At 43.7% G+C, this 23,032-nt stretch overlaps 1 protein-coding gene across 6 annotated transcripts in view; it reads right to left on the reverse strand.

Moving 5' to 3' along the window:
• Window positions 1–23,032, reverse strand: part of LOC144892555 (uncharacterized) — a 39,982-nt gene that overhangs the window by 11,897 nt on the left and 5,053 nt on the right. For 2 of the 6 annotated variants that reach the window (XM_078779552.1, XM_078779551.1), the window contains exon 1: window positions 4,231–4,567. The exons of 2 other annotated variants lie outside the window; for them this stretch is intronic. In XM_078779552.1, the coding sequence (XP_078635678.1) occupies window positions 4,231–4,330 (100 nt within the window). In that variant the 5' untranslated portion in view covers window positions 4,331–4,567. Of the gene's footprint in view, window positions 1–4,230; window positions 4,568–14,158; window positions 15,870–23,032 lie in introns of those variants that run through there. 2 more of the 6 variants (XM_078779550.1, XM_078779549.1) reach the window with 2 other exon arrangements.

The raw sequence follows: 23,032 nt of genomic DNA on the forward strand, positions 1-23,032 counted from the left end.
GCATAAAATCCAATATGGCTGCCAGGCCATGTGGCTTTTGGCTTAATTGTTTTCAAGCTTTATTTCCTAATGCTAGTAGATCACATATGTGGAGTTTCACATCGATTTAGTAAATTGTTCTGGAGAAGAAGATTTTTAAAGGTTTTCATTTTCAATCCAATATGGCTGCCAAACCACGCAACTTATGATGTCATAAATTTAATTTTCCCATACAATATTTGCGAAGATCATGCTCAAGAAATTTAAAACTGACCAGATTAAGCGTTGTACTTGTCCAATTATGACATCATAATAAAGGCACTGATGACATCATTGTTAACATATATTCTATTCCCCGTGGGGAGTTCTTGACAATGTGCCAAGTTTCAATTTTTTCCAAGGAGCAGTTTCAAAGATATAGAGGTGGAAAGTTTTTCGTTTTTTCCAAGATGGCACAATGACGTCATAATTATCATTAGAAAAATTCTACAGGAGGAGGTGCTCCTTTCATCATAATTTATTGGCAATCGCTCAAGTGGTTACAGAGAAAATAAATTAAAAAGAAGATAAACGTCCAAAATTGGCGGAGTAATGCCATAGAATAATAAAATCAAACAGAATAAAAACAAGTACAGATACATTCAAAGTACACCGCCCCCATGCCAAATAAATAAATATCCTACAGCGCGTGGGGCACCATTGGCATTGCCGGGGCGCCATTGGCACCCGGCGATACCGCCGTGCAGCTCAGAGAGACTGCATTGGGTGGGAGAGGTGCACAATATTTGATTGATTGCATAATTAAAATCAATAAACGATGGTCATAAAATATTTTCTTAATCAATTGACTAATAGCATCCCTAAACTACCAGTGCTTCATTTGAAGCTATAACTTTTTGAAAATTAATTAAATAGGTCATTAATCGAAAAAATTTAATAAACAATTGATTAATCAATAAATAATGAATCGATTGGCTAATAGCATACCTAAACCACCAGTGCTTCATCCGAAGCTGTAACTTTTTGAAAATTAATTAAATAAGTCATTAATCGAAAAAAAAAAAATTTAATTTATTAATCAATGAATAATTAATCGATTAATTGATTAATCAATAAATCAAAAATATCCTTTATAGCCACATCACTTCGTCACTGTCATGTCCAAATATTAGCTTCCTAGCTCAAAAGGTGCCTGAGATATTGCCCAGATGAGAAAGAAAATAAATAAATGACAAGCCAGGAGACGACGATGGTTCACGAGCGAGCGGTATTCAATGACAAAGGACGGACTATAACCGAAACAGGCCCGGACAGGCCAGGCCCGGAAATGTCAAAACGAAGGTTACTGACCTTGAAATGAGATAGAAAATAATGTATAATCAGTTATGAGGTTAGTTATCCGCACAATACCGAAAATTCGGTGAAAAATGAATTTGGCTGAAAAAAAAAAAATAATAATAATAATAATAATGAAAAATCGAGCTTCGTGGGGCTAGACACATGACATTGGCCTAACCAAATATCGAATCCCCTGTCAGATTCCACCAACTCCCTCGGAGAAGATGTAGCTTGAACTCGATTACCCCCTAAAAAGACATCTTTTTCGGGCGTGGCTCCGCCCACAATGGGCGCAATACGCCCACAAGGCAGGACACAACTCGATCATGATATCAACCTCCCACCCAAGTTTCATCAAGATCGGATGATATCATCGGGTAGTTATGCTGCGGACAGACAGACACACAGACAGACACACACAGACAGACGCACACACATGACGAATATAGTGGTCACTTGATAACTCGTGAACCAATTAATAATGAAAATAAATAAATAATAATCATAAAATAATTAAATAATTAATCAATTTCCTAATCGAATACCTAAATGACCACTGTTTCATCCGAATCTGTAACTTAAAAAAAATTAATCAAGTCATTAATCGAAAAATTAAATAATTCATCGATTAATTGATTAATCAAGAAATCAAAAATAGCTTTTACAGCCAAATTGCTTGGTCATTATAGCGTCCAAATATCAGCTTCCTCGCTCAAAAGGTGCCTGAAATAATGCCCAGATGAGAAAGGAAATAAATAAGTACTTAATTAATCGATAATAATTAAATAACTAATCAATTAATTGATTAATCAAAAAACTGTTTTTGTTTATTTTTTGGCCAAAGCACTTGCTCACTATTGTGCCGAAATTTCCTCCCAGGTCTCAAAGCATACACCTTTGTTGTGTGTGGTGTATGTATATACTTATATGAATGTGTACATGTATATGTGCGTAAGTGTGGGTGCGTGCATGCAAGTTTCACACCTGGGCGGGTTTCAGGAGATCGATCGGAGACCTACCAGGTCTCAAAGTATCCAGTGTGTGTGTGTGTGTGTGTGTGTGTGTGTGTGTGTGTGTGTGTGTGTGTGTGTGTGTGTGTGTGTGTGTGTGCGGCCATAATATGTAAAATATAAAAAGACTACCTTTAAAGCTAGGTCAATGCTATCGATTCCTAAGTTATGGTTATGATCCCGGGGTATGAGTTATGATCCCGGGTCGATGCTATAGATTCCTAAGTCATGGTTAAATCGATGCTATAGATTCCTAAGTTATGGTTAGATCGATGCTATAGATTCCTAAGTTATGGTTAGATCGATGCTATCGGATTTCGGATTAATAATTCCCAAAAAGAAATATGTTTGATCCCGAATTAATCATTTGGAAAGAGAAATCTGTTCAATTCTCGATTAATCACTCCCAATGAGAAACCTGTTCGATCCCGGATTAATCATTCCCGATGAGAAACTTGATCGATCCCGGATTAATCATTCCCGATGAAAAACCTGATCGATCCAGGATTAATCATTCCCGATGAGAAACCTGATCGATCCAGGATTAATCATTCCCGATGAGAAACCTGATCGATCCCGGATTAATCTTTCCTGGAAATAAACCTGATCGATCCCGGATTAATCTTTCCTGGTGAGAAACCTGTTCTATCCCGAAATAATAATTCCCGATGAGAAACCTGCTCAATCCCGGATTAATCTTTCCTGGTGATAAACCTGATCGATCCCGGATTAATCTTTCCTGGTGATAAACCTGATCGATCCCGGATTAATCATTCCCGATGAGAAACCAGATCGATCCCGGATTAATCTTTCCTGGTGATGAACATGTTCGGTCCCGGATTAATCTTTCCTGGTGAGAAACCTGTTCTATCCCGAAATAATAATTCCCGATGAGAAACCTGCTCAATCCCGGATTAATCGTTCCTGGTGATAAACCTGTGTAATTCCTGATGAATCATTCCCGATGAGAAACATGTTCTATCCCGAAATAATCATTCCCGATGAGAAACCTGCTCGATCCCAGATTAATCTTTCCTGGTGATAAACCTGTTCGATCCCGGATTAATCTCTCCTGGTGATAAACCTATGTAATATCTGATTAATCATTCCCGATGAGAAACCTGATCGATCCAGGGTTAATCATTCCCGATGAGAAACCTCATCGATCCAGGGTTAATCATTCCCGATGAGAAACCTCATCGGTCCCGGATTAATCATTCCCGTTGATAAACCTGATCGATCCCGGATTAATCTTTACTGGTGATAAACCTGATCGATCCCGGATTAATATTTATTGGTGAGAAACCTGTGTAATATCTGATTAATCATTCCCGATGAGAAACCTGTGTAATACCTGATTAATCATTCCCGATGAGAAACCTGTGTAATACCTGATTAATCATTCCCGATGAGAAACCTGTGTAATACCTGATTAATCATTCCCGATGAGAAACCTGTGTAATACCTGATTAATCATTCCCGATGAGAAACCTGTGTAATACCTGATTAATCATTCCCGATGAGAAACCTGTGTAATACCTGATTAATCATTCCCGATGAGAAACCTGTGTAATACCTGATTAATCATTCCCGATGAGAAACCTGTGTAATACCTGATTAATCATTCCCGATGAGAAACCTGTGTAATACCTGATTAATCATTCCCGATGAGAAACCTGTGTAATACCTGATTAATCATTCCCGATGAGAAACCTGTGTAATACCTGATTAATCATTCCCGATGAGAAACCTGTGTAATACCTGATTAATCATTCCCGATGAGAAACCTGTGTAATACCTGATTCCCGTGAGAAACCTGTGTAATACCTGATTCCCCACCACGTTTAGCAACGGCCCGTTGAATATGAACAAGGTGATCTCGAGGTTCATTACGGACACTCACCTGTGCCCGTTAGGGCGGATCCGTTAAGGAATTGAAGCACGAGGACGGCGAGAAAGCCAAAGAAAAAGGCCGAACGGCCTCGGGTGAATGCGGAGCACATGGTTCAGGACGAGGATGATGAAGGACGGATGAGAGCGGCTTCACAACACGTCTTCACGATACGACAACTCATCTCGTTTCGCGGCCCTTTTATGGCATCCCGAGGGCTCAGGGATCCGAGGACGTGACGGCACAATGTCCGTCACGGAGCCAGATCACACAAACGCCGAACACGGGCCTCGTTCAGGGCACAAAGTAAACACAAACACAAACCGCGCCGGGTTCGCGCTCCCCGCCGTGTCCGCGTTACAACGGCAGACAAAGTGCATTCCGTGCTTTACACCACCACGTTTAACAACGTTACACCACCACGTTTAGCAACGTTACACCGCGTTTAACAACGTTACACCACGTTTAATAACGTTACACCACCGCGTTTAACAACGTTACACCACCACGTTTAGCAATGTTTGCACCGCGTTTAACAACGTTACACCACGTTTAACAACGTTACACCGCGTTTAGCAACGTTACACCACATTTAACAACGTTACACCACCACGTTTAGCAACGTTACACCACGTTTAGCAACGTTACACCGCGTTTAACAACGTTACACCGCGTTTAACAACGTTACACCGCGTTTAACAACGTTACACCACGTTTAACAACGTTACACCACCACGTTTAGCAACGTTACACCGCGTTTAACAGCGTTACACCACGTTTAGCAACGTTACACCACGTTTAGCAACGTTACACCACGTTTAGCAACGTTACACTGCGTTTAACAACGTTACACCGCGTTTAACAACGTTACACCACCACGTTTAGCAACGTTACACCGCGTTTAAGAACGTTACACCGCATTTAACAACGTTACACCGCGTTTAACGTTACGCCACGTTTAACAACGTTACACCACGTTTAACAACGTTACACACGTTGAACAACGTTACACCACCACGTTTAGCAACGTTACACCGCGTTTAACAACGTTACACCACGTTTAGCAACGTTACACCACGTTTAACAACGTTACACCACCACGTTTAGCAACGTTACACCACGTTTAGCAACGTTACACCACGTTTAGCAACGTTACACCACGTTTAGCAACGTTCCACCACGTTTAGCAACGTTGCACCACCACGTTTAGCAACGTTGCACCACCACGTTTATCAGCGTTACACCACGTTTAGCAACGTTACACCACACGTTTAGCTGCACCACGTTACACCACCACACTAACGTTTAGCAACGTTACACCACCACGTTTATCAGCGTTACACCACGTTTAACAACGTTACACCACACGTTTTGCAACGTTACACCACCGCGTTTAGCAACGTTACACCACCGCGTTTAGCAACGTTACACCACCGCGTTTAACAATGTTACCCCACCGCGTTTAACAACGTTACACCACGTTTAACAACGTTACACCACCGTGTTTAGCAAGGTTACATCACCACGTTTAGCAACATTACACCACACGTTTAGCAACGTTACACCACGTTTAACAACGTTACAGCACTGCGTTTAGCAACGTTACACCACCACGTTTAGCAACGTTACACCACCACGTTTAGCAACGTTACAATACCATGTTTAGCAACGTTACACCACGTTGAACAATGTTACACCACCACGTTTAGCAAGGTTACACCACCATGTTTAGCAACGTTACACCACCATGTTTAGCAACGTTACACCACCATCACGTAACCGTTACACCACCAGAAGGACAATTCTCAAACGTTAAACCAGACAATTCACCACAGTTATCGGGGTACGAGTTCGACAACCTGGTTCGCTTTCCCGATGAGAGGGTAGCTGATTTCATGGCTGATTTCATGGCTGATTTCGTTGCTGATTTCATGGCTGATTTTGTTGCTGCTTTCGTTGCTGATTTCATGGCTGATTTCATGGCTGATTTCGTGGCTGATTTCGTTGCTGATTTTGTGGCTGATTTTATGGCTGATTTCGTGGCTGATTTCATGGCTGATTTTGTGGCTGATTTCATGGCTGATTTCGTTGCTGATTTCATGGCTTATTTCATGGCTGATTTTGTTGCTGATTTAGTGGCTGATTTTGTTGCCGATTTCGTGGCTGATTTTGTTGCTGATTCCATGGCTGATTTCATGGCCGATTTTGTGCCCGATTTCGTGCCTGCTTTTGTTGCTGATTTTGTGGCTGATTTCGTTGCTGATTTTATGGCTGATTTCATGCCTGCTTTCGTTGCTGATTTTATGGCTGATTTCATGGCTGATTTCGTGCCTGCTTTCGTTGCTGATTTTATGGATGATTTCATGGCTGATTTCATTGCTGATTTTGTGGCCGATTTCATGCCTGCTTTCGTTGCTGATTTTGTGGCTGATTTCGTTGCTGATTTTATGGCCGATTTTGTGCCTGCTTTCGTTGCTGATTTTGTGGCTGATTTCATGGCTGCTTTTGTTGCTGATTTTGTGGCTGATTTTGTGGATAATTTTGTGGCTGGTTTCGTGGCTGATTTCATGGCTGATTTTGTAGGTGATTTTGCGGCCGATTTCGTATCTGCTTTCGTTGCTGATTTTGTTGCTGATTTTGTGGCCGATTTTGTGCCTGCTTTCGTTGCTGATTTTGTGGCTGCTTTCGTGGCTGATTTCATGGCTGCTTTCGTTGCTGATTTTGTGGCTGATTTTGGGGATAATTTTGTGGCTGATTTCATGGCTGATTTTGTGGCGCAATTCATTGCTGATTTTGTGCCTGCTTTCGTTGCTGATTTTGTGGCTGAATTAGTTGCTGATTTTGTGGCTGATTTCATGGCTGCTTTCGTTGCTGATTTTGTGGCTGATTTCGTCGCTGATTTCATTGCTGATTTTGTGGCCGATTTCGTGCCTGCTTTCGTTGCTGATTTTGTGGCTGATTTCGTTGCTGATTTTGTGGCTGATTTCATGGCTGCTTTCGTTGCTGATTTTGTGGCTGATTTTGGGGATAATTTTGTGGCTGATTTCATGGCTGATTTTGTGGCTCAATTCATTGCTGATTTTGTGCCTGCTTTCGTTGCTGATTTTGTGGCTGAATTAGTTGCTGATTTTGTGGCTGATTTCATGGCTGCTTTCGTTGCTGATTTTGTGGCTGATTTCGTCACTGATTTCATTGCTGATTTTGTGGCTGATTTTGTAGCTGATTTTGTGGCCGATTTCATGCCTGCTTTCATTGCTGATTTTGTGGCTGATTTTGTGGATAATTTTGTGGATAATTTTGTGGCTGATTTCATGGCTGATTTTGTAGCTGATTTTGTGGATAATTTCGCTGCTGATTTTGTGGATAATTTTGTGGCTGATTTTGTGGCTGATTTCGTCGCTGATTTCATTGCTGATTTTGTGGATAATTTTGTGGCTGATTTCATGGCTGATTTCATTGCTGATTTTGTAGCTGATTTTGTGGATAATTTCGCTGCTGATTTTGTGGATAATTTTGTGGATAATTTCGTTGCTGATTTTGTGGATAATTTTGTGGATAATTTCGTGGCTGATTTTGTGGATAATTTTGTGGATAATTTCGTTGCTCATTTTGTGGATAATTTTGTGGATAATTCCGTGGCTGATTTCGTGGCTGATTTCATTGCTGATTTTGGAGCTGATTTTGTGGCCGATTTCGTGCCTGCTTTCGTTGCTGATTTTGTAGCTGATTTCGTTGCCAGGCTCAAGCATCTGGTGGGAGATTGTCGTTTTGGTGATGATCAATGATCACAAAGATTTCACTTTCACTCACTCACCGCAGGCAGGTTGGTGGTCTTTCTGTCTTCTACCGACTCCTCTCCGGCCTTGCTCCCCCAGCTCTCTCTGTGCTCTGTCCCCCCAATATTCCTTCAGGTCGCACAAGATCTGCCTGCAACCCTCTTCTGGTTAAACTGCCAAAGTCTAGGCTCTCTGCTCACCTTCACTCTTTCATTCCCCTTTTCTCCCGCCTCTGGAACAAACTCCCCCACTCCCTTCAATCCCACTCCTCCCTCCAGGTCTTTAAAACAGCTGTTCACCACCATCTCTTATCTTCCCCCATCGAAAACCTTGATCTTTTCTACCCCCGGTAATTCACCCCAGAGTCCTTGCAGTGTTCATATGTTTTAATCCTCTCCCACCTCCCCCCAAGTCCTCCCGATGTCCCTGCTCTCAAATGTTGTGTTTGTGTCCTTCCCCCTCTCTTTTGTGTCCTTCCCCCTCTCTCCCCATCTTGTCTACCGCTCCCCTTGTTTTTTGTGTTTTGTGTGTCGGTTTGTCTTTTTGTGTGATTAATGTTAGCTCTTTCACGAGCCTCGATCTTGTATACAAAAAAAAAAAAAAAAAAAAAAAAAAAAAATATTGAAGGATCATTTTATCACGGGTTTGGAAGATAAGAAGATGGTCTCGTCAAACTTATGGTTAACATTTGAAGACATTACATTTACTAAAGCGGTTGAAACTGCGGCTTTTGTGAAACAAGCTAGAAAGGATTTTCGCACCATTGTTGGGGAGGACTCGGCTGTTAATGCCATAGATGCGGGAGGGTCACGTGCTCACAATTCTCCAACTGTGTCGGTGGATCAGGGAACTGCTTCTTCTTCCCGGGTAGATGCAAGCAGTGCGTTAGTGGGACAACTACCACGGCAGCCTTGTCAGGGATGTGGTGGTTCACATTCTCGTGGGAGCTGTCCATTTCGGAATGCGGTGTGTTACCGGTGTGGTAAGACAGGCCATGTGCGGAGGGTCTGTCAGGGCCGGGCACCGTCATCGGTTGATGTGGTCGGGGCTGGCAGAGAGTTTGATCAACAGGGCGTTTTTCCGACGACATCAGCTGCGAATCACCACTTTGTGGTGATTGTCAGTGTGAATGTCAGGCCAGTCAACTTCACAGTGGATACCGGGGCATCAGTCAGTGGGCATCAGTCAGTCTCGTGAGTAAACGGATCTGGCGTCATTTGGGTTGTCTGGTGTTAGCCTCGATACACACTACACTTCGTACTTACACTGGAGATGATGAAGCCATTGGGCTTGATGGATGTGTTGGTTCGTTATCGGGACCAGCAAGCGGTGTTGCCCCTGCATGTGGTTGATGGTTCTGGACCATCTCTACTTGGTCATGATTGGTTGCACACCATTCGTCTGGATTTGGCAAACGTTTGCAGTGTCCATACGTCATTTCTGTCTAAATTCGCGCTTGGAGAGGATCTTGGAAAAACACCAAGTTCTATTCGGGCCTGAACTTGGAAAGCTCAAATGTGCTCAAGGTCACCTGCACCTGAAGGAGGGTGTCAGTACGCGATTCTGTAAGCCTCGACCGGTGCCGTATGCCCTTCGCGATCGGGACAAAGCTGAGCTCAATCAATTGGAAAAGATTGGGGTCATTGAACCGGTGGGAAAAGGTTGGGGTCATTGAACCGGTGGAACACTGAGTGGGAAAAGGTTGGGGTCATTGAACTGGTGGAACACTCTGAGGGGGAAAAGATTGGGGTCATTGAACTGGTGGAATACTTTGATTGGGCAAAGATTGGGGTCATTGAACCGGTGGAACACTCTGAGTGGGAAAAGATTGGGGTCATTGAACCGGTGGAACACTCTGAGGGGGAAAAGATTGGGGTCATTGAACCGGTGGAATACTTTGATTGGGCAAAGATTGGGGTCATTGAACCGGTGGAACACTCCGAGTGGGAAAAGGTTGGGGTTATTGAACCGGTGGAACACTGAGTGGGCGACGCCCATGGTCACTGTGCTTAAGCGGGATGGAGGTATTCACCCGTGTGGTGATTTTAAAGCGACTGTTAACCCCAACCTCTGCGTGGACCAGTATCCACTGCCATCCATTGACGAGATATATTCCAATTTGGCGGGGAGTCGGTACTTCACAAAGTTGGACTTGCGCGATGCGCACTTTCATCTTGAGATCGCGCTGGAGGATCGTCACCTCCTTACCGTCAATACGTGTCAGGGTATGTACCAGTTTACCCGTCTTCGTTTCCGGATCGTTTCAGCTCCGGCAATGTGGCAGAAGGTGATGGATCGTCTTTGTACCGACTTACCTGCACAATGCTACTTGGATGACATCCTTATTGTGGGTGACACGGCCAAACAACATCTTGAGAACATTGACAAGATGATGTCTAAGTTAGCTTGTCATGGCCTTCGCTTGAACAAGCACAAATGCTTATTCTTTCAGAAGCGAGTGGAGTACCTGGGGCATGTCATCACCCCATAGAGTACCTGGGGCATGTCATCACCCCAGAGGGAGGGGCTGTCAAAAGTCCATCAGAAAGTCGACGCTATAGCCGACATGCCCAGCCCAAGGGACAAAGTTCAGCTTTGTTCCTTCATTGGGCTTGCTCAGCATTACCACAGGTATGTCAGCAACCTGAGCACCGAGCTTTCCCGACTGACTCACATTCTGCATCGAGATGTTCGGTGGAGGTGGAGTTCGATGGAACAAGCAGCATTTTAACGAGTCAAAGCTCGCCTTACTGTAGACACGGTACTTCACATTACGAACCTCTCATGTCCTCTCATTCTGGCGTGGGACAGGTCGTCGTCCGGAATCGGTGCCGTCTTGTCTCAGGTAATGAGTGACGGTGCTGTGCTTCCGGTGTGTTGTGCGTCACGTGCTCTGACCGCTGCAGAGCAGGCCCTTGCTCAGATTGAGTGTGAAGCACTGAGTTTGGTATGGGACATGTTGAAATTTCATCAGTACCTGAAAGGTCGCCATTTTCTCCTACAAACCGATCATCAGCCACTTCAGTTCTTGTTTAATCCTCAGAAAGACATCCCAGTCACTTCCGCTGCTCGGACACAGAGATGGTGTCTTGTCCTCAGTGCGTACGACTATGAAATCAAATTTCGTGCCTCCGAACGGCACGGTACCTGTGATGGTCTGTCTCAATTGCCGTCTACAAAGGCCGGTGCCGAACCTGCGGATGAGGTCGAGGTGTTCATGTTGGAACAGATTTAATCTGATCCGGTAATCATTCCGGAAGTGGCCGCTGCCATTCGTCGTGATCCTGTGCGGTCACGTGTTGCTCACCTTGTTTTGTCAGTGTAATGTATGTTTGAAGTGCCTGCAATTAAGAAGCAACTACATGGTGGTTGTTGTTGTTGGTTGTCCCGAGGGACCCAGAAAATAAACAGACTTCCGGTGCGGACCGGATGGCCTAACATTTGAGTCCTGCTTATGTTGCATGGTGTCAGAAATAATCTGCAATACCTCCATCAATCTGGTATCTGAGATACATAAACTATGGCATCTGTTAACTTTGAGCACCCCATGATTGACTGGGATTCGGCTTCATTATATCAGGAATTTGTTGGATTTCGAAACCACGTTGGATTTGTGTTCAAGGGTCCTTTGGCCGATCTGCCCGACAAACGCAAGGCAGGCTTGGAACATGGATCGGAGAACAAGGACGAGAGATATACAAGACTTTTGAGTGGATTTAAGGTGAGGATGATCCCAAAAAAGTTTTGGACAAATTTGAATTGTATATTCATCCACGAAAAAACAAGCGCATCGCGAGGCATCGGCTGTTCAAGAGGAAACAAAGCTCCGAGGAATCGTTTGACAACTTTGTTCAGGACTTGTGTCTCATTCTCTTGCACTGCGAGTGTGCGCAACCTGAAGATGTGCTCATGGATACGATCATCCAAGGTGTGTATGAGAAGGTCCAGGAAAGCCTGCTGGACAAAGGTGAGGAACTTACACTGGCCCAAGCTCTTCAAGTGGGTCAGCAATATGAACTTTCAAAGAGGCAAATTCGCATTGTCCGTGACGAGGACCCGAGTGTAGCTGCTGTGCACGACAAACAAGCGAGGTCGAAACCACAATCGAACCCAGCGCCACTACCACCATCACGCAGAAGACCAACCCCGAATAGACCACGGCTCAGGGACAGATGTCAACACTGTGGAAAAGATCCTAACCATGCATGGAATCACTGTGAATGTCCAGCAATTGGATCCACATGCTCTTACTGCAAGAAACCGAATAATTGGCTTGCAGTTTGCCTTCAACGTGCTAGCATACATTCGGTTGAAACTCAATTGGACGGTGCTGATGCTGATACAACAGAGTATATGGATGAAACTCATGGGAACATTCTGCGGATCAGTGCACTGCAGACAATGGCTGCATCTTCTGGTGATAAATGGAGGCAATCTCTCTTGGTATCAGGAAAGCAAGCGACCTTCAGAATTGATACCGGACCTCGCTGCAACACAATGACACTATCTGATTGTCAGCGTCTCGCTCACAATGGTGAACTCCGTCAATCAGCCAAGGTATTGTGTACCTACTCTAATCACAGGAGAAAACCCGTCGCAGCCGTGGGTCTTCCTGTTCAGTACCATGGCAAGACAGTCACCACAACGTTTGAAGTGGTTGCTCTCCCACAGGAAAACATAATATCCGGAGATACAGCTGAAGTTCTGGGTCTGATCATTAGACTCCATTCCGTTGGAACTGAGGTGGACTCTGGTGACGTTCTTACTGAGCTGAAGGAGTATCCGGATCTAGTGCGAACTACTCGAACTCTCCCAGGAATTTTACAATTAAAGTGCAATCTGGTGCGAAGGGAGTAGTACACGCTTCGTGGCGACAACTCTTGCCACATATTAAAACCCGACTGGAGGAGATGGAATCCGATGAATACATTGCCAAAGTTAATGAACCAACTGAATGGGTCAGCTCAATGGTGATTTCTCTTAGAAATGACATTTCATTCCAAGGTAGATGTTGTGTTTCAATTTGATGAGTTAAGAATTCCTTAATGAAGAATTTATTAAATTAACAATTAAGCATTTCAATGTTTCAAAGATGAATTATTTCATTTCAATTGCAATAACTTGGTCACTGCACTTTTCCATCTTGGGGGGAAAGATGTAATGTATGTTTGAAGTGCCTGCAATTGAGAAGCAACTACATGGTGGTTGTTGTTGTTGGTTGTTGTTTTTGTTTGTCCCAAGGGACCCAGAAAAATAAACAGACTTCCGGTGCAGAACGGATGGCCTAACATTGGAGTCCTGCTTATGTTCCAGTCAGGTTCTTGGCGCGAGTTGCCCTCTGTGTCAGAATATGCTCCATATGTGTCACGTGTGTCTGAGCTGCCTTTATCTCAAGGTTGTGTAATGTGGGGCATGAGGGTGGTCATTCCTGCTGCTTTACGTCAGCGCTGTCTCAATGAGTTGCATGAGGGTCATTTAGGTTTGGTCAAAACAAAGAGTTTAGTTTGAGCAAAAGAGAGGGTGAAGAGAAGAGAGAGGGAGTGAAAGAGTGGCAGAGCAGGATTTTAGGACCCGTGGGCTGATGCCGTCAGGTCCAGTTGCAGAATCAGAGTCGAGGGTTGACAGAAACTTCTCCACCTTGTCAGGAGAAAAGGACACAGAGTCCAGGAGCAGCTGGGTATGACTGGGTACGGTGGGTACAGAGAGGGATGGGTTTGGGACACAAGATTTAGAGGCAAACACAGAGTTGAGGCATTCAGATTTTTCACGAGTGGAGTCAACTGTGTAGCCGTTTGAGGTAAGAGAGGGGATGGAGGGGGAACAAACACCAGAAACAGATTTGACCAGATGCCACCAGGATTTGGAAGAGGGAGACAGAAGAGTTCAGTCTTGAGAGAGGAGAGATATTGTTTCCTGGCTCTCTTGAGGGTGGACACACTAGGGGGGGGGGGGGCCTGGGGCATCAGTCACTTCAAGTTTTTGAAAAAGTTTGATTTTTGGTACCATTTTGAAGCTTAGGGTCTAAGTAAGAATTTTGGTCCGAGTGGACAAAGATCACATGGAGTCTTCATACATTCCCGCCATTTTCCAAGATGGCCGCCATCAAAATCTAATACTGACAATATCTCGGAAACTAATCAAGCTAGAAACATGAATTTGGTGTCTATACCTAGGTTTTCATGGTCAAGGAATCCAATAAAACCATTTCTGACTACATCAGAGTATTTATTTGTCCCGAAATGGTAAATTACACAACAAACGTTATAGCAGAATTTAGCAGAATTATGCATGTTAACAATTAAGCACATACGAACGTAAATTCTATAAAATACCATGAATATAAACCGAACATTCTATTTTCATTGTTCTTAGTGATATTTGATTGATTAGGTAAGTGCAACTAAAAAATCATTACTCATTCTCACAACCATCATGGTCATTTAGTTGGGACATGTGCACTTGCATAAACGTGAGCACTTCAAGTCAGCTTTTTTGCACTTGCATGACGAGCAAGGTTTTGTGCACGCGCATTTTACGTCTAGATCAAACACATCCCTGGCAAGGGGCAACGTGGTCCAGATGGGAACCAGTTGGCCATCTTTTTCCATCCATCCATGATTGCTTGGGCTTGGGACTAGTGCCAGTGGCTTGTGCGCTGTAGTCCAGATGCTCGCCTGGAAGACACTCCTTTTGAGATGTTGGTCCAGCGCATCACTTGTAGGGGGTATTCTTTCCACATCCCTAGTCCTGTGACAGAAAACCCTCAGGAAGAGAAGTGATGTTCAACATGGTTAGTTGACTCATGGAGAGAACTGTCCTGGAATTGTCTTGCATAGGAGATGATTTAGGACCAGTAAGCAGTTGACGAAAGAAATATTTCAGCTTTGTTGGAACAGCAGATTCCTCACAACCTTCAGGAAATGACCCCTTGAAATTGAAAGCAGTATCATGATCCAAAACTGCTTTACGTAGAATTGATGCTGCCAACAGTAAGGTACGTGATTCTTCCTCTGGTGTCTGGCTCGCGCTGGAGATGATTTTTCGAGCTGTCTCTGAGCAAACAAGGAATACACGATTTCGGATCCCTTTTTCTTCTGTCAGATGTGGGAAGTGTTCAAGTACTCTCTCTTTCAGGCGTGTGCAGTTCACTGTCTTACGAATCTCATGCTGTCCCAACCTTTCCGTCATCATATCTGTCAAATCTTGGAGAGCAAAGATTCTACGTCCTCCAGCAATTTCTTCACTGACGAATTGTAGTAGCTCATTTTCTACTGTGATTTCAGTGTCTTGGGTGACTTGACCTTGTTTTGTACTGATTAGCATTTCATAATGCCGACGGTTGAATTTAGTGTAGCAATATCGATGATAGTTAGCTTCAATAGCTACCAGATCTCCTTCTGCAAGCCGTGCTACAATGCGATCCTCTCCCAATGAAACTGCTTTGTCATGGATGTTCTCGGTGAGGGAAACTTTTTGGAATGAATGGTCATCTTTACTCGTTTCTTCATTACAGAAGAGACATAAATTTCGATTAGTTTCTGTGCTAGATCTTCTTGGTCGTTTTCGTAGAGGTGGCAAGCCTTTGGAAGAACGTGTTTTTGCCCGGTCAAGTGCTGATGCCTTGTACAACTGACGACATGTTTTGTGCCAGGATGCTCGATTTGCTTGCATAGATCCTTCATCTGGAAGTTCCAAGTTTGGGTGAGGTGCAGCATCAACATCTCGGAATTGATTTACAAGGCTGATAATATCTTTGTATGCCTCCGCCCTACGTACACCAACTGGGTTGTCAAGAGGACAGACAAGTTCTTCGTTTGTTTTTTCTTGGCAGAGGACACACAACTCACAGTTCGTTGTCTCAGCCATCACACTAGCCTGGAACGAAAAGAAAATACATGTAAGTATATAATAACCAAGCATAATCAAGTATACATGGACATAACATAACACAAAAATCTGACAAGTAGGGATTCAGCAGAAGCAGTTGCACATACATATGAATTATCCAAACCGATTTCCAAATATACAAAATGTATTCATGTGTGCTGACTTATATAACACAATGGCTATTGTATTTAGATATTTGGATACATACTGATATATCAACAGATATATAATGCGACTAGAAAATGTGCTAATGAGTTCGTGTACTGCACAGATATTCCAGCAAACAACCTAAGCTGATTCCATGATCACAAAGGATAAATGTGAGATCCTAATTGCCATGGTTATTTTTCTACTTTTGGGGAACAGAGATACACCTACTGATTTAGAGACATAACTGTTTGCTTCCCTGGCCATAAAATTCTAGGCATGGACACCAACAGCATGACTGAAGGTTTAGTGGTTTTGGAAGTATAGCCGATATAAGATTTTGGTGGCGGCCATCTTGAATTTTACCATTTCGGGACAAATAAATACTCTGATGTAGTCAGAAATGGTTTTATTTGATTCCTTGACCATTAAAACCTAGGTATAGACACCAAATTCATGTTTCTAGGTTGATTAGTTTCCGAGATATTGTCAGTATTAGATTTTGATGGCGGCCATGTTGGAAAATGGCGGGAATGTATGAAGACTCCATGTGATCTTTGTCCACTCGGACCAAAATTGTTACTTAGACCCTAAGCTTCGACCTGGTACCAAAAACTAAACTTTTTCAAAAACTTGAAGTGAAAATGAAAATTTGTTCATGGTGGGAACCCCACTACACTTGTTCCGAGCTTTGTGAAAGGAAATGAGATTTCCTTTCGTTGGATTTGCTTTCCAGGAGGCAAAGGAAAGTTGTTTCTGGGCAACTGCCTCACCACAAGATTCCGTGTACCGTGGACGGGAGGAAGGGTATGACAACTGAAGATGAGATGGGATAAATCTGTGCATGAGAGAGAGAGCAATTTACTTTGGAAGAATTCCCAGGATGAGTTGATGTCAGAGGTGGTAGAGATGGGAGACCAGTCCAGATGATTGATGGCTGCTTGAAGACCGTGTCAGTCGGCCTGAGTGAAATGCCAGATTCGTAGACGCTGAGGAGGCTCTCTGAGAATGGTCAGAGAGATGTCCACTTTAACAAGCACATGATCAGATGAGCCGATTGGAGCAGAAGAAGAGCAGCAGACATTTGCAGGGAGGTTAGTCATAACCAAGTCTCGAAGAGAAGATGCTCTGAAGAGAAGAAGAAAAAAGTGAATTATGGAGGCCACTGTGCTCTTGGGAACCTTCAATGCAGCAGAATTTTTTTTTGTAGGCTTCCCCAGATCTGTGCCTCGACACAATCCTGTCTCGGAGCTCTGCAGGCAGTTCCTTCGACCTCATGGCTTGGTTTTTGCTTTGATATGCATTGTCAGCTGTGAGACCTTATAAAGACAGGTGTGTGCCTTTCCAAATCATGTCCAATCAATTGAATTTACCACAGGTGGACTCCAATCAAGGTGTAGAAACATCTCAAAGATGATCAAGAGAAATGGGAGGCACCTGGGCTAAATTTCAAGTGTCGTAGCAAAGGGTATGAATACTTATGGAAATGTGATATTTCAGTTTTTTCTTTTTAATAAATTTGCAAAACTTTCTGAAATCCTGTTTTCTCTTTGTCATTATGGGGTATTGAGTATAGATTGATGAGGGGAAAAATGAATTTAAACGATTTCAGCATAAGGCTGCAACATAACAAAATGTGAAAAAGGTGAAGGGGTCTGAATACTTTCTGAATGCAGTTTATTTATTTATTTATTTTTTTGTATACTGAATCGCGGCTCGTGAAAGAGCTAACATTTACTTCACAAACAAATCAACCAGACAAACAAAATATATAAAAAGAGGGAGCGGAAAACAAGATGGGAAGAGAAGGGGAAGCACACAAACACAACATTTGAGAGCAGGGAGATGTGTGGAAGGGAGAGGGCTTTGGGGGAGGAGGCGTGGGAAGGGGGGGGGGGGGGGAGGGAGAAGTATAAAACACAAGGACACCAAGGACTTCCAGGACAGAAGTTGGTATTTCAAAAAAGTGGAACTGGGGTGAAATTAGCGGGGGTAGAAAAGATCAAGGTTTTGGATGGGGGAAGATAAGAGATGGTGGTGAACAGCTGTTTTAAAGACCTGGAGGGTGGAGTGGGATTGAAGAGAGTGAGGGAGTTTGTTCCAGAGGCGGGAGAAAAGAGGAATGAAGGAGTGAAGGTGAGCAGAGAGTCTTGATTTTGGCAGTTTGACCATAAGAGGGTTGCAGGCAGATCTTGTGCGACCTGTAGGAATATTTGCGGGACAGAGCCCAGAGAGAGCTGGGGGGGCAAGGCCAGAGAGGAGTCGGTAGAAGACGGAAAGACAACCAACCTGCCTGCGGTGAGTGAGTGAGAGGCCCTTGGAGTTAGCTTCATCGCGGGAGATTCCAATGATTCTGAATGCTTTGGTTTCAACAGCGTGAAGACGAGCTAGGTGTGAGGCAGGAGCACCAGCCCAGAGGGGAGAGCAGTATTCCATTGAGCTGCGGATGAAAGCCTTGTATGTGGTGAGGAGCTCAGGTGTGCCAAGGAAGGACTTCGCACGACGGAGGATGCCCAGTCGGCGACTGGCTTTGGAGGCCAGATTTGAAATGTGGTTTTCCCAGGAAAGAACATGGCAGATAGTGAGACCCAAAAGCTTGAGTGACAGAACTTCTTGGAGAGGATTATTCAGAAAGTGGATGGGATGGTTGTCCAGTCGGTCTTTTGGGAGAGACATCGTAAGAGTGTGAGATTTGTCAGGATTGAAAGACATGTTCCACTTGTTTGCCCAGTCTGTGATTTTGTCCAGGTCTGCAGAGAGTGAGGAGGCTGCAGACTGCCGATCTGAGGGATGAGGAATGGAGCGACAGAGTGTAGAGTCATCAGCAAAGAGATACAGAGGATTTTCAAGAGAGTCAGAGAGATCAGTGATGAAGACCAGAAAAAGCACAGGGCCCAGAACACTGCCTTGTGGAACTCCAGCCTGAACAGGAAGAGGAGATGACAGAAACCCATTCAGGGCCACACGTTGACTACGACTAGAGAGGAAGTCCACCAGCCATGCGTGGAGATTTCCATGGATACCAAAAGAGGAGCGTTTGGGGTCATTCCATGTCAAAATGCTGATTTTCGAACCTATATGCCATACGTACATGTACATTATTGCTCATATCTCAGAAACTATTGGAGTGCCCATCACAAAACTTATGTGGAAGCTTCTTGATATCATAAGGTACATCTGGGATGAATTTGAGGAAATTTGAAGGATACATTTTTTTTGGATTCACGATTGAAGTTTATATTTTGTGATAACTTTTTTGTGATTGGAGGTAGGAAAATGTTGCCCAGACAAATTTATAGCGCATGAAAATACCTTTAAAATTACACCAAAACCAGCTCTCTAGGTGTTATACTTTTAGAGATATGGCCATTTGAATTCGCGACATCGCGCTAATTAGTCCAAAGTTCGTTAACCTGTATCTCACTAATTAAGAGGCTGTTAGCAAAAATATTTGAGTTCTAGCTGTTTTTCATGGGTCCCAATTGGTTCCCAAAGTTTTACAAAAATCTGAGAGATGACGGCAGATTCTTTGATGATTTGACATGGAATGACCCTTTGGTGAGCAGAGCGGGGTGCCAGACCGTATCGAAGGCACGTGATATGTCAAGGGAGACTGCTCTAATTTCCTGTTTGGCATTGAGGACCTCCATCCATTGTTGAGAAAGCAGAAGCAGCATGTCCAGAGTAGAGTGACCAGGTCTGAAACCAAATTGATGATCAGAGATCAAGCCATTGGAGAAGAGGAAAGATTTCATATCTGTAACATCAAACAAAGAAATTTGGAGGAATCCGGACATCCGTGAGGTGAGTTTTACTTCCAGAACTGAGCGAAGATCTACTGTAATCTATATACCCCACAAGGGTTGGGTAAAAAACATGACCCTTCCTGCCGCTGACGTGACGTTTTTCGTTGGGAACTTTTGAAACCCACCAATTTAGGTTGTTTTTTTTTAAACCACCAATGAAACCCACTTTTCCTGCTGTTTAACACGAAACTGAAAGGGAGGAAGACTGGGGTGTGCTCATTTACCAAGCCAGCCGTTCCTTAACGGTTTTGAATGGAGTGCTTGCTCGAATGTTTAAACCACTTGGCGATCTCTCCACAAGAAACTTGGTAAATGAACACACACCCAATGTTCTTGAGACCCGACCATAAAAAATAAAAAAAAACACCTATAGAGGCTATTTTTCCCCGCAAGCGGGGGTTGGCCTTTTTCGGGGACCGTGGTTGTTGTTGTTTTTTGGTCCCCTTTTTGAAGCAATGTTTTACGGCCGGATGCCCTTCCTGCCGCCAACCCTTTTTGTCGCCTTTTAACGACAAACAGGGAATTACCAGTGAACTGGTACTCAATTTGCCGACCTCGGAAGGATGACAGGCTGAGTCAACCCCCCTGGCGTTAATTCAGCAATCGACCGGGATTCGAACCCAGGATCCCAGGATCCTAGGATCCTAAGTTGGCACCCTAGCCGCTAGCCCAACACCCGACCATAGATCGACTGTAATCTATATACCCCAAAAAGGAATGACCCTACCTGTCACTCCCATAGTGAGCAGGTGTACTAGTAAATGAAAATAGCTGTCAGTGGCATCAGCCGTCATACCATCATAGACGTAATGATGTAGCGTGACGGACGGACATAAAACTGCCACTTCTTTAATATGTAGAAGATGATATATTTTAACTTCCAGTAAGTTTGCAGTCACTACGAAGGGATTAGTGTTATGATTAGATTTGCTATAATATTAACGTTATGTTATCATTATTACGAAAATGATATTGCTATCAAAAAAACGAGGCCAATTCCTTACTTCCACGGTTATTAGTACCGTACACCGCTTATCATCGATTCATGAACCATACACCGCTTCAATCCATTGACTTTGCATTCACGACATTGGGATTAAAGTGTTATGGTCATATTTACTATATTATTATTATTACGAAAATGATACTACTGAAACGATGCACTACTGTATTAAGAAACCTGGGCTAATTTGCGGCTTGAAGCGGCCTGAAGGTGAGGCATGAAGCCTACACGTACTTCGTCGTTCGTAGATCCATAACGCCAATGCTTTTGATATTTGATGATCATTTTAACAATCGGTTTGTTTGTGTTTCACACTGAATGAAAAACGTAAAGGTAGAGCATGGTGATTGTGATATATGACAGGTTCGACGATATGTTCGGCATGAACAGCATATAGATCAAAATGGCGGAGTGTGGAGAGTCAGCTGCAGCACCGCCGTAATGACATCAGACGTAATCACATCACCCTGTCATGTGACCAGATCCTCAGCTCTGATTGGTAGACGTTTGAGGGGACATACATACATACATACATACATACATACATACATACATACATACATACATACATACATACATACATACGGACAAACACTTCTAAAAGGCTTTGCCCCATGGGCTACGCCGAAAAAATTCACTCCGCCTCCTTTTTGTCTCCACGAACAAACCACACCCAGACAGCACACGCCACACCCACACCACACAGCACTCGGCACACCCACACCACACCCATATACACCAACATCCCCCTTGTGTGCCCTCACTCATGACTCACCACCCCTGGCCCTTCCCAATACACACATGGAAAGTGGGACAAGGGATGGGGTGGGTCATTGAGGGGAGCACACCTTCCCTTTTTTTCTCCTGGATTCATTTTTATAATTAACAATTAAATAATTGTAAGCAAAACAAATATAATTAAAACCATACAACATTTAATACATTAAAACATTTGTCTGGGTGAGGTTAAATATTCAATTGTGCAAATGTTAATTCTTTCCCAGCATAAATCAGTGTCCTTCAAACGCCTTGAAGTTTTGAAACTCTGATGCCATATTCTGCCGAAACACACCACGGCAGAGTTTAACTTTACACCTCCTGGTATAACTGTACACCACCATGTTTAACAACTAACGGCTCGGTTTTACCACACCACAGCAGAGTTTAACTGTACACCACCACGTTTAACAACTAACGGTTCGGTTTTACCACACCACAGCCGAGTTTAACTGTACACCACCATGTTTAACAACTAACGGCTCGGTTTTACCACACCACAGCCGAGTTTAACTGTACACCACCACGTTTAACAACTAACGGCTCGGTTTTACCACACCACAGCAGAGTTTACCTGTACACCACCATGTTTAACAACTAACGGCTCGGTTTTACCACACCACAGCAGAGTTTACCTGTACACCAACACGTTTAACAACTAACGGCTCGGTTTTACCACACCACAGCAGAGTTTACCTGTACACCACCATGTTTAACAACTAACGGCTCGGTTTTACCACACCACAGCAGAGTTTACCTGTACACCACCATGTTTAACAACTAACGGCTCGGTTTTACCACACCACAGCAGCGTTTAACTGTACACCAACATGTTTAACAACGAGCAGCCCAGTTTTACCACACCACAGCAGAGTTTAACTGTAGACAACCATGTTACACAACTAGCAGCTGTTTTGCCATCCCAGGGCAGAGTTTAACTGTACACCACCATGTTTAACAACGAGCAGCTCAGTTTTACCACACCACAGCAGAGTTTAACTGTACACCACCATGTTTAACAACGAGCAGCCCAGTTTTACCACACCACAGCAGAGTTTAACTGTACACCACCATGTTACACAACTAGCAGCTCAGTTTTACCACACCACAGCAGAGTTTAACTGTACACCACCATGTTTAACAACGAGCAGCTCAGTTTTACCACACCACAGCAGAGTTTAACTGTACACCACCATGTTTAACAACGAGCAGCCCAGTTTTACCACACCACAGCAGAGTTTAACTGTACACCACCATGTTTAACAACCAGCAGCCCAGTTTTACCACACCACAGCAGAGTTTAACTGTACACCACCACGTTTAACAACCAGCAGCCCAGTTTTACCACACCACAGCAGAGTTTAACTGTACACCACCATGTTTAACAACGAGCAGCCCAGTTTTACCACACCACAGCA

This window comes from Myxine glutinosa, chromosome 6 (genome assembly GCF_964187855.1).
Source record: "Myxine glutinosa chromosome 6, kmMyxGlut1.1, whole genome shotgun sequence".
NCBI lineage: Eukaryota > Metazoa > Chordata > Myxini > Myxiniformes > Myxinidae > Myxine > Myxine glutinosa.